The sequence below is a fragment of the Rutidosis leptorrhynchoides genome, unplaced genomic scaffold (genome assembly GCF_046630445.1).
Source record: "Rutidosis leptorrhynchoides isolate AG116_Rl617_1_P2 unplaced genomic scaffold, CSIRO_AGI_Rlap_v1 contig146, whole genome shotgun sequence".
Classification (NCBI taxonomy): Eukaryota; Viridiplantae; Streptophyta; class Magnoliopsida; order Asterales; family Asteraceae; genus Rutidosis; species Rutidosis leptorrhynchoides.
The window spans coordinates 34,232-52,192 of NW_027266398.1; the positions used below are offsets into that span (position 1 = coordinate 34,232).

The following is a 17,961-nucleotide window of genomic DNA, read 5'->3' on the forward strand; positions in this document are numbered from 1 at the left end:
GTGTGAATCTCATCATCATTATATCCTTTTCCTCTCAGTCTAACAATAGTTCTGGGACTAAACTTCAATGATTTTGTGGCAGCATGTTCCATAACAAGTTGAACAAAATCCTCACTCAACCCACTCGCTCTAAGTTATTCAATATGACGATCATTGAGCTTCAATTTCCTTCTAGGACTTTCTTGACCCTGTTCAAACTTTTCTTGGTCCAAGCCTTCCGATGCTTTACTAGGATTTGCTGCAGCAACAGATTCACCAACATTGTGATCTATCGGGCTCTCTTTTATCATTAGATTTCGGTAATCGGTGCAACAAACCCTTCTCCAAAATCTTCTGGTACTTCCACTCGATAACCAGAATTAATGTCAGCATTATCACCATTAGATTCCCTTAAATTACTAACTTCTTCGATACCGTAATTCTAGATGAGCCAACCCCAACATATGCCTTCATCATCATGGTACTTAGCAAATTTGAAGAGAAGAGAACTAGAGCATTGCTTACCATATCGAGCTCCTCTGATGAGCTTGGACCTTCAAATTCTGGTGACTCAATTCCATATCGTGACACATAAGGAACACTGTTGATCTCTTCTCCTTGCTTGACATAGTCGATTTCCTCAACAGATTTCGGTTCCACATTCACAATCGGAGTTAGGGTTGGTGGAGCAAGAGGCGAATTTGATTCAGAACAACGACACCCAATCTTGGTCAGTTTGAGTCTCTGATGTTGAACTAGACATTTTTGCAGCAAGACTCCGCTCCAAGAAGATGTCTTATGAGAATCAAGGATATGGAAGTTCAAGAGTTTTGAGTGAGGGAGAGATGTCTGAGCGAGGGAAACTTTTAATGGAAGAAGAAGAGTCCGAATAGATTTATATATTTATTCATATCCATCCATCATACTGGTTCGATTCGAATTGTCATTAATCGCCAAACAATACACCCTTTGAAGAAAATTGAACCAATGTGTCTTCTGAACTAGAACTTGATCGAATACATCGATTGTGTCAGACAAATTATGACTGGCCCATTGAGCTTCGTCTCTCTCTGACTGGGCCAACAGATTCTGCACAAGCCTACATACCTCCACATGAATTTTTAATACTCTTGCAAGTCCAAAAACACAAGAAAACTAATAGTTACTCCTAAAAAAAATAAACAAATATGCTAAAAATATATATATTTTTTAATAATAAGCAATAACAACAAAGAAGAGTAGCACCTAGATTATGGGGATACCCAGGAGATTCTTGAATAGTTCAGTTCCGGTGAAGCCAACTCATTCAGGGTCCTGTGCAACTCGATTTGAACATGAAAATCCGATTGGAGTATCATCTGTTAGAATTCCTGGTAGTTCAACACACAAATTTCTGACAGGAGATCTTTTTTTCTCTTCAGATGCTTTCGGAGTGATGACTGCCATATGAGCATAATGACTTTTCTCGACTAGAACCAACATAGCCTTATGCTTCTGAGGTGATAAATCAACTTTTTTTCTCGAAGTTTTTCTTTATACATGATAGAATTGATAATTTTGATTCATGCAATAAGGTCGAATATGACCTGGATGTCCACAATGATGACATACAATCCTTTTTCTTCTGCTAGTGCCACCATTTTCAGAGTCAGGCTGGATCATCTTTTTTTCGATTTTCTGCTTTGGTTTCTTAGTGATTTTCTTGTACCCAGCCTTCTAACATCACCAACTTTCTGGCCATGTTGAAGAGCCTGATCAAGCTTCTTCTTTCCAGCATCGAATTTCTTCAGAGTGAGAGTGTCAGAATCTTTCTCCTTTATTGCTTTAGTGAGTTTTACTTCAGCAGTGATCGCCTTCTCTTCATATTTGCTAATTAGTTCAGCCATCTCTCTGAACTTTACTTCATATCCATCTACAATGATTCTCTGATTCTTTACTGTGTCATTTAGACATCCGTTCTTCGCCTCAACTATTTTTATTTTGTTGAGAAGTCCTTCATTCAGAGAATACATCCTCTCCCAATCCTATATCATTTCAACCTCCGTCATAAACTCAGAGTATTCTATAACTTTTGAACTGTGTTTATAATGGTCGATACTTTAGCACCTTCATCTGATTTCACACTGATCATCTTATCATCTCCATTAATGGATGCTACCAATGCAACACAGTTATTCAGAGTGTCATACTCTGGATCACTGTTATCTCCAATTGACCTATTATCTTCCTCATCACTGAAGGTAGGAACAGAAATATGGTTGGACACGGACTGCTTCTTTCTTAGATAGTTAGGACACTCCGTCTTAATATGTCCTTCTCCTTCACACTGATAACACTCCTTTTTCCTCTGTTCGGGCATTCAGACGAGAAATGTCCAACACCGTTACAGCTAAGGCACTTAGTAGTCGATGAGGTAATTATCTTTGGAACTCTTGGTTTCTGGAATCTCCTATTCTGATTGAAAGGCCTTCGGTAATTACTAGTTGCCTAAGTTTGTGCCTGCAAATGCTTAATTTTTTCCCTCAAACTTGCCATTTGGTGTTCGATAGGCATGTCTTCATTGACTGACTCCTTGGTTGTAACCTTCGTAGCAAACGTAACACTTCGATTTCTTATCTGCAGATTCGGCCAGCTATTGTGAGCTCTCATAAATATCAAATTTTGTCATTAAAGTTCCAAACGGATATGTCTCCAAGTTTTTTGCAATTTGAATGGCATCAGCAACACCTTTGAACCTGACCGGAAGAGATCTGAGAACCTTCTTAACCAACGTGGCATCATAATAAGGAGCGTTCAGGTTGTACTCCTCATTCTTAATATCCATCATTCGTGAGTTGAACTGCCTGATTGTTTCAGTATCCTCCATTCTAACATTCTCAAATTTAGATTCAACCAGGGATATCTTATAATTGACAAGAGTAATGTTACCTTCACAAACTTGAGCAAGAGTGTTCCGAGCATCATAAGCAGTCTCACAAGTCTGGATGAGTTTGGTATGGTGATCATCACATCTAGAAAAAATTGCATTCAACACCATGCAATTTGCAGCAGAAAACACCTTCTCTATTTCATTCCACTCAACTGTACGTTTCTTCACAGGTGGATCGTCAGCAGTCATAGGTGCAGTCCACTGATTTTGACAGGCTTCCCATGCCGGGTAATTGTACTGGCATATGAAACTTCTCATTCTTATCTTCCATCTAGTGTAGGTTGTCCCGATCAATAGTGGTGGTCGTGATGTGCTCTTTCCTTCAAGTTCACTTGCCATTGGATCAGGAATATGTAGCGACCAATCCGGAAATACCAAATCAGGCTCTGATACCACTTGAAAATCCTAGGTCGTCTTGATTATTTAAAATATGCAAGTTAATCTGAGTGATATAGTACAGTTGATTGTAGCACAGTCTACTTTAACAATGATAAAGCAGAAACATCAATCTGAATAATAAACTGCAGTACCGATAAAAGAAAGATTGCACGTGATATTTTTACGTGGTTCAGAGTCTGAATAACTCCTACATCCACATGACCTATTTTAGAAATTATTTTACTATTTTTGAGGTTACAAGTATTGGGAGGTTTTCCCCAAGCCAGTCCGCAACTGCACTACACCCCCTATACTGTTTTCCTAATCCCTAGTAAAACTGACTCTAACTCTACAACCGATAACAATAGGATTTTCCCAAGCTAGCCCATGACTAACTACGCTTATGCCCAAAACTAAATTAGAGTCTACTATAACCATACCGGCTATAGATTCTCTTTTTAAAGAAGGTTAACTTACAAATGAATACACTTTTTTAAATGTATCCTTTAATCGACAGATAAGTTTAAAATACAGCCCTATAGAACTCTTCACAGAAAGATCTAAGATATCTCAATGAAGCTCTTCGATAAAAACGACTTCCGATCTTTTGTGATACTCACGCCTATAGTGATGAAATGAATCTTCAGTTCTTCTTCAATATATAATCACGCCATTATGTTGCAGTATAACTCGATCTATTGATTTCTTTTTCTTCAAGTAAATCATCATAACCACTTAAGAGATAATGTTGAAATTAAATAATACTTGACTAGATGAAGTTGTTATTCGGTTAAGATATGCTGCAATAAACTAAACTGAATCATGCTCCTTAAATTGCTGCAATAAACCGAATCAAAACATGCCAACCAAATCAATCCGGATTAAACCGAATCCTTGCTTCTACATTCTCCCCCTTTGACATTTTTGACAAAACCAAAATTTATAGCAAAATTAAACTACAGTCAAGTATAAAAATAGAGGAAGATAAGCACAAATATGCAAAGTCAGAGAATACTCTCCCTTTTTGCCAAAAATCCAAAGGCTTCAATAAAGATCAGAATTAACCAGAAAATAATATCTTCATCCCCATTCATCATTACAGACCAGATCAAAAGAGTTCAGAAAAAGAAAATACAAACAAACCCCCCGTCATCGAGACCGGATCTTCAATTCAGCACAAACAACTCCCCCTCAACTTGAGCTTTACTTCGTTTTCTTTTCCAGTTGATCTTTGAGCTGCTCCATCACCTTCTTTCTTTGCTCCAAATGAGTCATGGCAGACTGGATATCTTCTAAGGCCACCCTGATCTGTTCTATAGTAGGAGTAGCAACAATTGCTCTATCAGCATTAAATGCAGCATCAGTAATATCCTAGAAATGAGTGAAATATCTGGAGTCCAATGCCATAGTTTTGAGAGGATCATGTGTTTCGTCAGACTCCTGCTGTTCAAATCCCTGGATCCATAAAATACGATAGATAGAAGATGGAAATACCAGATTCTGCTTATTTTTCTTATTTCTGATTAAAGCAACAACTTGATTGAACGTTAAGCGTCCAACATTGATCGGCAACCTTTGTCCAATTCTATACATCAACCTAGCAGCATATCTCATGACAGAATTGGTATTCTGAGTGGGAAGCAAGTTACAACTCAGTATTAGATGCAAAAAAGAGAATCAAACAGTCAAGTCTTTCGAGAGCCACCAATTCTTTTGGTCAATTGTTATAGTTCAATTTTCGGTCCAAACCTTTTAAAATTCATCTCAATTTACTATGACAACTCACATTTTCTATAATCCATTTTTATCTGTATTTATTACCCGTAAACCATTTGCAATGTAAATATATTTCGTGAACTCTTAATCATATAGCACATAGAGTTTTATTCAAATACAGTAGAGTGAAGTTATAAATTCATGTACACATATTTTGACTCATAATGATCATATATGATTTTATTTATCTGTTGTGAAGAGGTGTATTTCTCCCACTCCTATCTTTATGCTTAAATTTCATTTCTAAATTAAAATTTGTGAGATATATATGTCAACTGTAGATATATAGGTTATATCAGAATATTCTTTAGGTTTTTTTAAATTTTGACATTTTGATATAAATCATATTGTGAGGGCCAAATTTTTTTTTGTTCTTGTCGACTTTGGGGGGCAGTTTTCAGTTTCCATTTTTAGTTACCTTAATCTCTTATCTACAACTATCAGTACTTTTTTATATAGAAATAATCATAGGTTGATTGTACAATCATTTCGGTGATGTGAAAATTCCTGAATTTATATCATATTTCTAGAAAATAAATACTATATAAACATGGAAAGTATTTCCATGATGAATGCACCTGCATCCCATTTGTTTTGTTTTAGGTCCAATTCTCTCTTTAATTAGCAATTAGGATTTAATTAACAATCATTAGCATTTTGTTTCCCTTATCCCAATATAGTCACATGCAGCCCGCTATTTTTAAGACTGGATATAATAATAATGATTTGAATTTTGATTGCAATAAATCATATTGGTGACATTTTATATGCATGAATCATCCCATCCTTTTAATCTTGATATTTTTTATTTTGAGTAAGTATTTGTCCAGATTTTATATAGGTGGTTTTCATAGAGATTATGCACTATATAAGTGAGCTTGAAGACAAAAGGGGAAAAAGGAACATCAAAAAATGACAGCAAGAAGGAATGTTCATGCCATCGCTCGATCGTGTAGATCCTAGCCACCACCATTTCCATGTCATCACCCTCTCATCTCAATATTCTCACGCATATCCTCTATGCTTCACAAAAAAATACATTGTTTTATTTTTTGACGTCAGGCTACTCTATTTTTTTTCTCTTTTTTTTTCCTACTTGTTTTGTTTATCTATTAATATATATATATATTATGGTTTTGAAATTCGTTTTATTAATATGACCCGTCAAATCTCTATTAATGTTTCAAATCCAAGTTCAATGATGTTTCGAAAGGAGATCAAGATGGAAAAGCAATAAAAATATTTTCCAGGTAAAATTATTTGTTCATTATTTTATCACTTGCTACACATATTTTTTAATTTACTTCATTCTCTTCGTATGTTCATTTGTCTCTACGTAAAATATACTTGTTCAAATGTTTCAACTTTTCACTTTTATTTTTTTCTTATTTTAAAATTTAGATCTTTGCCTCAAGGTTTAATTTTTATATATTTTGGGTTTTGAGTATGCTAATTTAAATCAAAACTCTCTCAATAATTTTGATCTTTATAAATTTAAACCCACATCCTTTTTATTTATAAAAATAAAATTTTTTTAGTATATGTTATTTCTTTTTATTCATTTTTTTCCATGTAAATAAGAGCAATTTGAATTAGATAATCACTTAGGATAAGTGAGTATTGTGGGGTGCCTAACACCTTCCCCACATACAAATAACCCTCCAAACCCATTGTTATTTTGTTGACATTATAAATTTTAATTTTGAATTAGATATAGGTGACCAATTCCACCTACAACATAGGATTGGTGGCGACTCTTTTATTTTGCCATGCGATTGAAATTGATCCTAATATTATATGATTAAAATTAAAATAAGTGCATATAGATATTTTATTTTCGGGGATCGGTTTCTACACTAATTAGAATAAGGAAAAAATAATATCATTGACTTAAAATTATAATTTAAAATTTTATTAAACTCAAAGTTCTAAAATACATGTGTCAAATTAATATTTATCAATAAAACGCCATGAGTCGAATTTTGATTTAACAATAAAATTTGCAATTGGATTTGCAATCGGAACAAATTAAAATGTCTCGCTATTATAAGATACATATATATATTATAATTTGATTAGGGATAATTTTTTTAATAATATGCACGTTTGAATAAGAAAAAAGAAGTCATGCCCGTTTTAATTAGCAATAGGAAAAAAAATATAATGAATTTTAGTTAGGAAAAAAGCTTAAAATGTTATGGGTTTGCGACAATAAAATACATGTGTCAAATTACTATTTATCAATAAAACTCATGTGTCGAATTTTTATTTGGCAGTAAAATTTGCGATTGAATTTGCAATTAGAACAAATTTAAAATTGAAAAAGTCTCGCTATTGTCTATAAGATAAGATAAGAAATGCTCATTTTAATTAAGAATATGAAAATATAGGGGAATTTATTTGGAACAATAAATTAATAAAAAAATTAGAAAAAATAATATATATTATACTTTGATTAGGAATAATGTTTTTAATAATATGTCCGTTTGAATAGAAAAAATATGTCCATTTTAATTACGAATAGGAAAAAAGAATATAATGAATTTTAATTTTGAAAAATTATTAATTGTTTGAAAAATAAGATACATTCGTTTTAATTAAGAATATGAAATAAAAATATAGCAGATTTTTATTAGAGTTTAATAAAAAATTAGAAAAAATGATATATATTATAACTTGATTATGAATAATTTTTAAAAAAATATGCATGTTTGAATATGAAAAAGAAGACATGTAGGAAAATAAAATATAATAATAAATTTTAATAAGGAAAAATTATTTACTAAGGAAATTAAAAAAATATATATAGTGTGTTATAATTTTATTAAGAATATTTTTTAAATAATATATATGAAATTGATTAGGAATAAAATTATTATATTAGAAAAAAGTAATTGATTTTCTAATTAGAATAGGAAAAAAATAATAGCATTGACTTAAAATTGTAACTTGAAACCTAATTAAACTCAAAGTTCCAAAATACATGTGTCAAATTACTATTCATCAATAAAACGCTATGTGTCGAATTTTGATTTGACAAAAAAATTTACAATTAAATTTGCAATTGGAAAAATTTGAAAAAATCTTGCTATTGTCTATAAGATATCCTCATAGAGATTAATATTATAACTTTTAGAAGTAATGATTATTTATGTAGGGTATTTTACGTCACGACCCAAAACCTCCATATCGTGACCGGCGTCCTAACCTTCCTATCCCGTAGGTTAAGACCAGCATACTTAATAATTAATCGCCGAATAACAAGAAATTATCATATTTCTTTAATAACCATTGTCAATGATCTCAAGATGAAACAAGTAAATAACTTCAAAATATATCATACATCGTTATCACAACTCATTTTCACTTGTCTGAAATATGAATTTCTTCAAGTATAAAATTACATCAACATTTACAGTCTTTGTATATAAAGTCAAAGGATTGTAACATATCTATACCAAAAGGGAATCAGAGAGATGGAAAAATCTTCAAAAGATGAGCTTCTAGCAATAGCTCTACCTACGTCCAATAGTAACTACAAAACAATTTGGAATAAATTTTTGGAGTGAGTGACTATGCACTCAGTAATTACCGAGTATAATTTACAATAACATGAAAGTTTTCCAATAAAGCATATAATCAAGGAAGTTTTAAGTCAATACTTAGGATGCGGAAAGAAATACACGATCAAGCCACATTTCATTTAGTCGCAACGGAAAGAAATTTTAGAAACATATCAAGGAAGCACAATTTAGTTCCATTATATATATAAACAATTTATTGATTTCAAATAAAATAATTAAGCATTTCTTTGAGAATTGGTCGGTTGGCACGTGTTCCCTCGAACTCGTTGAGGTACAATAATATGATCGCACTACCCTCAAGCGAGGAGCGATAGTCACACTATCCTCAAGCGGTAGGAGTGAAGAGGACCCAATGGTAGACAGTCCTAAAAATCTAGGTATACAGCCATAACCTTCACATATGCCAATATAATCAAACTCGAACCGAGTTTCATAATTTCAAACCCAAATTTCGACAATCCAACCCGAAACCTATTTTCCATGAAAACTTTCGAAAACTATTTCAATAGGAAATTCAATTGTAAGAATGAGAAAATTATTATAAATAGTTTTCCCCCAAAAATGTCACCATAAGATAAATATCAAAATCATATGTACTTCCTTTTTGTAACCCAAATTGATAGCATAGTTTCCCAAATACATTCAAATAATTGACAATACCATTCAAAGAATATAATTTCAAATATCGACCATGATGGTATGGTCTATTAGGAAGCTAACATTTTAGTGTATATTTTAATTGGTACTTACCTCTCCTCAAGTACTTACATTACTCGATTGGCTTACTCCCGATTCTTTGCATTCTCTACATCACCTAGAATAATTTACATCATTGTAGAAATGTTGAATATTGAATGTAGATTTCTAGAGTCCTATATGATATGCTCTTAATGCGTGGAATGCATAATGTATGCATCAATTGAAGGCACATACCAATATTTAAATTTAAAAAAAGTATTGAATTATAATATAGGATACTTCAATGGTTTCATATACTTGCATTTTAACATATATATTAAAGCAGCTATAATTATTCATTCATTTGCCTGAACCAATTTACATACACAAATTTTAAATACCAAGACTAAATTCATAAATTTGTGCATTGAAATCTTACCCATGTTTTGATTTCATTAGGTCAATTTACAATAAATTTTAGATGTCAATCTACTACAAATTCCACACAACAATCTGACTAGGTTCAAAGTGTACCTTAAAATACACATATTCCTTTAAGAAATAAATAGCAACAAACTCATGATTTCATTTATCAATTCATTTTGAGGAAACATGACATTGAAAGGTTTTGTACCGTATATCTTGTAAGGTCAAAACCAATTTTAAATGTGTTCCTTACCACTAATCCAGTTAATCAACTAAATATCAAAGGAAAAATACAGATTGATTTCCAGAGAGATTATAATTAAATTCATGTTTTAATTAGAAAGCCACAAATGGATCTATACAAGTGTGAATCAAAGTTATCATTAGAAAATGTGAATCAAAGCTGAAGTATCTCAAATACTAACCAGAAAATTGTGTTTCCACTATTGAAATTAAGCTTTCTCCCGATTGTTGCTTTCCAGATTTTTGCCTCCCATATTTTTTTTTCTTTCTTTTCTTTGCTCTTTTCGTCACTCACTCTCTCATCTCCTACTTACTATATTTGTTTTCAGCTCTCTCTCTCTTTCCAAAATAATCTAAGAATTTTCTTTTTTAATCCTCAACTCTCTCACAATTGCTCTTAGACCCATAAACTAATTTAGGTGAGTTCACTAGCTTCTTTTCTTTTATTATTTCTTTATATTACTATTTTTTAACACATCAAATCAGCTAAACTCTATTGTATATCTATTTATACATGTACCTGATAAGCCTACAACTCAAAACAGTACCAACAAACCTACAACTCAAAATGACTCCAACAAGCCTACAACTCGAAATGGTACCAACAAGCCTACAACTCGAAATGGTACCAACAAGACTACAACTCGAAACGACTCCAACATCAAATTCAATTTTATGTGTATACATGCATGCATGCATGCGCGCGCGCGCACACACATATATATATATATATAAATCAACATGCTTCATGCTATGAAATGCAATGTATGCATGATCTTAGATTAGAATGCATAATATTTTCATGTTTCCTTCACTCATAGCCTAACTAAATAAATTAAATTTAGGGTATTACATTTTAAGTCATTAATTCTTCTTTATTAGGGAGAAATCTATACAATATACAATGAAAACTGCTATTCGGAGGAAACTTTGCCACATGTCGTAATTTAGTTAAATTGTTTTGATAATAAGTTTCCGAAAGGGAAAATTGTGGTTTATGTCCCTGTTATATAGTATTCATGTCAAACATACCCTTCCTCTTTCCTAAACTAAATTTATAACATTCTTAGATCATTCCTTTATGAGATTTATATCTTTCTACCGTTAAATAAAGTCGGGTGGTGCCAAGTGAGAGAAATTTTGTTAACTTTGTTGACTCACTAAATTGATCAATAATATGTTGTCATGTGTCATCTTATGTGTACAAATTTCTACATGTATTTCCACATAGAAAACTTAAATCCATTTTAAAAAAATTATTAAAAAATTAAAATATGTTTAGTAATTAAATTTAAAAGTTAGATTAAAAATAATTTAAAATAAAAATAATTAATAGTTTTAAAAATAATTGATTTTTAAAAAATTACTATTTTTTTAAAAAAATTAACTTAAATAAAAGATATTTCATTCATTTCGCAATATATGCAATTTTAAGAAAATTGACGAAATCAAAAAGGTCTAATTTAACAAAAATACCATGAATAACTATGGGCCAATAGCTGATATAATTTGATATCTAGATAAAATTAGAATAATGTGAATAAAAAAATTAATATACAGCTAACAAATATTTTAAATATATTTTTAAAACTTATTTTTCATTAAAAAATATAAAAATATATATAATAAAAAATTTACTTTAAATAAAAAAAAGTATATTCATTAAAAACAATTTCTTTAAGAAAATTTATTTTTATTTTTTCAAATCTGGATTTAAATTGTCCGCATGGCAATACATGTGGCAATTTGTACGTACCAGATGACTTTCCATTTGAAAAATTTGTACTGATGGTTGAAAAGAGCTTTCCACTTCCTGTAGTTCTATCAAGTTCAGGACCCATGGCAACATATTTTTGGTGCCCGCACTTTGAATCCCTTCGACAATCGGGAGCGGTGATTGTTAGTGCCTTTACTTCTTTCTTAACGATACGAAAACGAATCCTACTGATATCTCGTAGTTCGAATTTTAATTTTGCCAAATAAAACATAATATCTTTGACTTCACTATTTCGATAATCCAGAAGAGAAAGAAGACGTTTTTTGAAAAATCATAAACTATAATGCTTAGTAAGATTATTCATCGAAAATATTTTATTTAAAATAATTTCAAAAAACAACTTTCCTTTTGAAAAACTATTTTTAACTTTTGGAAATTGATCTTCAAACTTTTCATATTTTAAAGCTTACCTTTCAAATATCTCAATATCAATATTTAAAACATTTCAAGTTTACTTTAATATAACATAAAGAGTTTATGAAAACGATAAAAAATATTTATAAAATATTCTCTAAATTATTAAATCTTTTTGTGAAAAATCATATAAAAAATCCCTAATAATAGTCACGAACTACTAGTGATCCTACCTATCAGAAAACGTACTACAACACATACACGAAATCTAGACTAGACATGAGGCTAATATCTAATAACGCATACCATCTGCGCAGACCTCAACTTGGAGTCATATAAGGACCTGATACTCTATAGAATTGGTGAATCATGTGTGACCAAATTTGAACTTTCTATATTGGGGTTTGTATATGCTATAACAGTTGGAAATTGCATCCACGTGGATATCGGATTTAGCCAACACGTGGCAGTGTGTTAATTGGTGGAATTTTAAAATTTTCTTCGATCAAATCGAAATGTTATCACGTAACGCTTACATGATCGATTAACACGCAGCGGAAACCCATGATTTATCATATCGAGCATGTAATTGAATTACTCTAATTCAATCTAGCATTTCACATGTAATAATAATATCATCATATAAATCATATAAATGACATGATCATTCACATGAATAATATCCAATGTCCGAATTATACAATCCGATATTGATTTACATCTATAAAAAATTACATCCAAATAAAAAATAAAGTCTTCTTGTCTTCAAGTCTCCAACCTGCAAATAAGGGTTCCAAACCCTAACTTCTGTTTCTCAAACGGGAAGGTTCAAGAGCCTCACGTGTGACTCCTCTAACGGTATCCACACTAAAGAAATTATCCATACTCATGTATATGCTATGCTAGATCATATATACACAATTTCACAAACATGATATCTCAAAATTCCTTTCGAGACGATAATTCATAGAACTCCATATAATTGTCAAAACTCCTTTCAATGATTAACCAATTATCATATGTTAACAACTTAACATATCAATTCAATAAAAAAAAGGAGAATAAGAGATTATCCTTAAAAATTCAAGTTTTAATGTCTCCTTCACTCTTTATATGTGCTCCTTGTCTCCCAAACACTTTAACTTTCAATGAAAGGTACAAAGAAAAATTCTTAAATATTCCTCCTTTACTTTTAGCTTCACAAGCCTTTGAAAGTTTTTGATGTTTTCTCTATTTTTTCTGCTCAATTTCTTCTCCCCTGCATATCATATATATATGCAAACAAATTGATCAATTGGTTAACCAATAGAGAAAGAGTAGGGAGGATATAACTTTGACTAAGAAGGCATAAGGTGGAAAATTCCAACCGCCTCTTACAAAACAATTTTAATCAATTAATCAAATTGATATTTATATCTTAATTATATTATAATAATATAATCAAGATATACTTGAAGCATAATTTGAGTTCCAATCAATTTCAACTCTTGAAATTATGAAATCGAATTTATTTCGTGTCATCGAAAAATTTCAATTTCGATTCTAACATTTAGAATAATTTAATTTAATTCAATCGTACACTTACGACTTATCAAATTAAATATCATGTATGAGGTATAGGTTTTTCTTTTAGTGTGTGACCCTTTACGTTCAGCAATACGCTAGTAACAGAATCGCATTCTATGAGTCATGGTTATCATCTAGCAACGAGCCATGAAGATCTAGATATAGATGAATATAATGTGAACCTTTCCGGTTACAATTTCCATGTGATACGATCCTTTCGTCAATCTATGTCCTAATTGAACTTAGAACGAATAATTAGTTGAAACTCTATAAGTTCAATAACTATATATCTATTCAAGCACATAACTTTATATCATTAGAAAACTCCTTTTCTAATTTCCACATTACCTTGGCCAAGGGTTTTAATTCATGGCTAATATGAAAACATATGACCTCATGATCTTTCGATTGACGAATCCTTTGTTGACACACACCAATCTTCATACATAACAAATAATGTCGAAATCACGCCCTTTTGTGATGTTGTGATCAGGGTGGTGGTTACAAACATAACTTGTTATATATAAGATTATCGTGATGTCTCAAGCCTAAGGATTAATGACACGCCATTGTAACGTGAGAATCATATTTTCGGCTCAAGTTTCACATAGGATTTCTCGTCGGGTCAATATAGTGAACTAGTTCTCTAACTAGCACCCACATATGCACATTAGTTTCTCCACACTGATATCCATGGAATGAGGTATCTTTCCAATTGAAAATGCATCATATGTCATGTCTCAATGATTTTATGACTAGGTATGTTTAAGATCTAGGCTTGTAAGGAACATGTTCCACGATTATCATCACTATGCATAACAAGTAAATGATAAGCGGTGCTCTTATTAAACGCATGGTTCCCTGTGGTGTATGGGAAAGGAAAGTATCCTCAACGACGCCTCCGAAGCGGATAGGTACCTACAGTCGTAATACATCTTTATCTCATCCCTACACTTCTTTTCGGCGACGCCCGATGTCCCCTCATAGAAGCCAGCAGTCACGCGATCGGTGCCTTTGTTGACGTACTTAAATAGGTATTTGATGGATCTAGACTGGTTGCACTATTCCACGTTGATGTGGGCACGGTATCTCATGAGAAAATATCGATTGTATGGTACCACGAACGTGTTATCTACTTCCACGTTACCTTTTTTTTATGGTTCTCTTATCATCCCTCCTCCGATATAAAGGGTATCCATCTTTGTCGATAGTCGTCACGTTGCAAAAGTTTCGAGGATAATATCTCGTACACTTATCGTCTTGCATGCACGGGGATTTCATATTGTGCGGCCCACACGGGCCGTGTATCATAAGCGACGACACGCACTTGTAGAGTTCCGGCTCCTTTTCTTGGTCGGGAATTTCGGCACATATGATTTTATCGATGTCGCTCGGATTCGGGTACTTGTTGCTGTGGTGGAGGAATATCAGGATATGCGCATGAGGCATGCCTCTCTTTTGGAACTCGATGGTGTACACCACTGAAAAGGAGCGACAGATTGAAGTTAGTCGAGCAACATGTGCAATGGACCACGAAAAATCATATTATAAGAGACCATCATTTAAGATGAAAGAGATAACTAACCAAGAAAATAAATATTTTTGCTAAGAGTTGTAAATAATTTAATTAAATATAATTATTCGATGCTAAAGTAACTTAACTGAGCATTGAGGTTCGTATCGCCTATTTTTATAGCATTTTTGATTTTTTAAGAACAGCTAAATATAACTCTGCTCATTTTCTAACTATACGTGTTTTAATTGCTCAACTCAACACATATATTTACTTAATCAGCTAACAAATTAGTTGGTTTCTATTTACACGATATCGAGATTTTAAATATTTTACTTTTCTTGATAGGTTGGATTATTAATAAATTCATGCTTCCTACAGACTTCGAATCTCAAAGCAGGAAGAATTGCTTAGCCAAATTATTCGGTCTACGGTAACAGTTTGAATTGGTTAAAAAATTCAAGGAATGGTCATAATATTTCTTTTATATTAAAAGTTCTATATTTTGAAAACTGGAATTTTCCTTTAATTTTCATAAAACATATAGCATGTTCTCGATGTTAATTGCGAAGTATGTACTTTTCTAGCCTAATCCAAGTATATAATAAGCTTGATATGAAAAGGCTAATGTTTCGCTAGGATGCGTATCTGCTTGAACTTTTCCGTAAATACTTCCTCCTTTGATTTCTTTGATCAGTTTGTCCAGTTTGATCTTGAACACTCTAGAAACCAAATCGGGCCTGTCTGCACCCGAAAGTCCTTTTCTCTTAGCTGCTCTTGTTATCTCGGGCCAGGAGCTATTGCATGTGAAGGTGATGAATAGGTCGGGATATCCTATCGATCTATATGGCCATGGCATCTTGGTAATTATGGATCATGTATCGTGCTCCTCCGGTGAACGATGAAGGTAGTACAATTCGTTTTCCAGTGGCCGAAGGATCCTTCTCTCCCCTCAAGAGGGCGTCAGCCAACCCTCTGTACAACTCAACTCTCAATTCTTTCTGGTGGTGCCGGATATACGTCAGCCGATAAGACTCGACAGCGCTGTAACCGTCGACCAAAAACTGCTGGTATAGACGCCTCGATGATAGTATAAGTGATAATTCACACTTTTTGTCTTGGATCCTGTATGCAAAAAATTCTCTTATAGTAACTTTGTCACGCTTCTTTCTCGGTTCCTCCGTTTCATCGTCCGGCCTATCTCTTTTGCGTTTTGTCCTCTTCGAATGCTCGGTTACGCTGCTCGACGCGACTCCTTTGCCTTTCCTGGTCCGCGCATCCATCTTTTTCGGATCCTTCGTTACGATGCTCGACGCACTTTGGCCTTCTTTTTCCTTCCCTTTTTGCTTTCGTGCATTAGTCCTTGATTTTTCTTTTCTTGGGCGGTGCCTTCGCCATTCCCCTTAGCGGAACATCATCTCTGAATTCGTCCTAACAGCGTGGGAAAAGCAACGGATATTGCATCGGCAGATACGCAGGGCACAAAATCGACACACGTTTCAAGTATCCCGATCGAGTTTCGACAATCACATCCCTCTCGCCGTCCGCAGAATCGAAATCATCAACAATAAGGCCCGCCACTTCAGATGCCGTAGGCAGATTGTACGTTCTTCCGTCGCTTTCCCTCTTCATGTATATTTTCAATCTCGGTTCAGGCAAGGTTTGGTCTTTAATCATATCACTTATCATCCTGTACTGATGTACATACGGATTGTGGATATCTAGTATATCATTTATATCGGAGATGATCCTTGCTTGCAACGAAATTAAATCGTCCTTCATCCTGCGATGTTATTTTTAGACGTTAATTAGTGATTAACTAATGACCAAACATTCAGAATGATTTAATGAACTATATTTTGAAGCACGATCCATGATATGATACGTAAGCTAAGGAATATTGTAGTCAAAGTTATTTCTTACTTGAGGAGTTTCATTCTGTTGGAGACCTCGTTTTCTATGTCATATATGTAGAGCTGAGCGAACTTCAGAGTGTCTTTCCGTGGGAGTACAGTTCCTATTTGATGGTAATTCTCCCCGCACATGACGAAGACCGACGGCCCGCCTCCCCCCGTGTTGATAGAATCTTTTGTTCGTGCTCCCATCGAAGTAAACGAAAACATCAAATTAATTGTTCTTACGTCCTTGAGGAATGCCCGACTCCTTCTATCATTTTCGGAGAACAGGTCGCTAAGAATTTTTGGAGGGGTTTGAAGCATGGGAAGGACCACCTTCCCTTTTTGCAGGACATACTGAATTTCGGGCTCTTGCCGCTTTTTATACACTCATCGGGCCACATCAATGCGCCGCAACTATCGCACTCACATGATTGGTCGCCAATGTCGAGGTATCCTACATGTTATGAGGAGGTACATGAAAAGCAATCGATTTATTAGAGGCATGTACGACCCTTAACATTACAAATCTATTTAGATATGTGTGCTATTTTCCATACCTTCGGCGGGGACGTTAATAGGTTCAACGGCTCTTGTCGTGGAACTTCTTTTGTGTGCAACTCTCTTTCTCTTCCTAGTCGTTGCTTCCACGACCTCCACATCCACCAAATCTTGTTCCATCTCTGTACATGAATATATATATATATATATTTTTATACGTGTTTGAGATGAAAACACCGATTCATTCATTAAGACATGAGCTCTTAAACTTACTGATTGATACATACCTACATCTACTTGGCTGGATGTACTTCTTTTGCGTGCTACTCCCTTTCTCTTCTTGGTCGTTGCTTCTACGACCT

At 33.3% G+C, this 17,961-nt stretch overlaps 1 protein-coding gene across 1 annotated transcript; it reads right to left on the reverse strand.

Moving 5' to 3' along the window:
• Positions 1–2,611: 2,611 nt before the first annotated feature.
• Positions 2,612–3,247, reverse strand: LOC139881355 (uncharacterized). The gene has a single exon (XM_071865840.1). The coding sequence runs from the start codon at positions 3,245–3,247 to the stop codon at positions 2,612–2,614; it is 636 nt and encodes a 211-aa protein (XP_071721941.1).
• Positions 3,248–17,961: the final 14,714 nt, after the last annotated feature.

Coding starts and splice junctions, on each gene's coding strand:
- LOC139881355 (XM_071865840.1), bottom strand. CDS start 3,247: ATGGCAAGTGAACTTGAAGGAAAGAGCACATCACGACCACCACTATTG.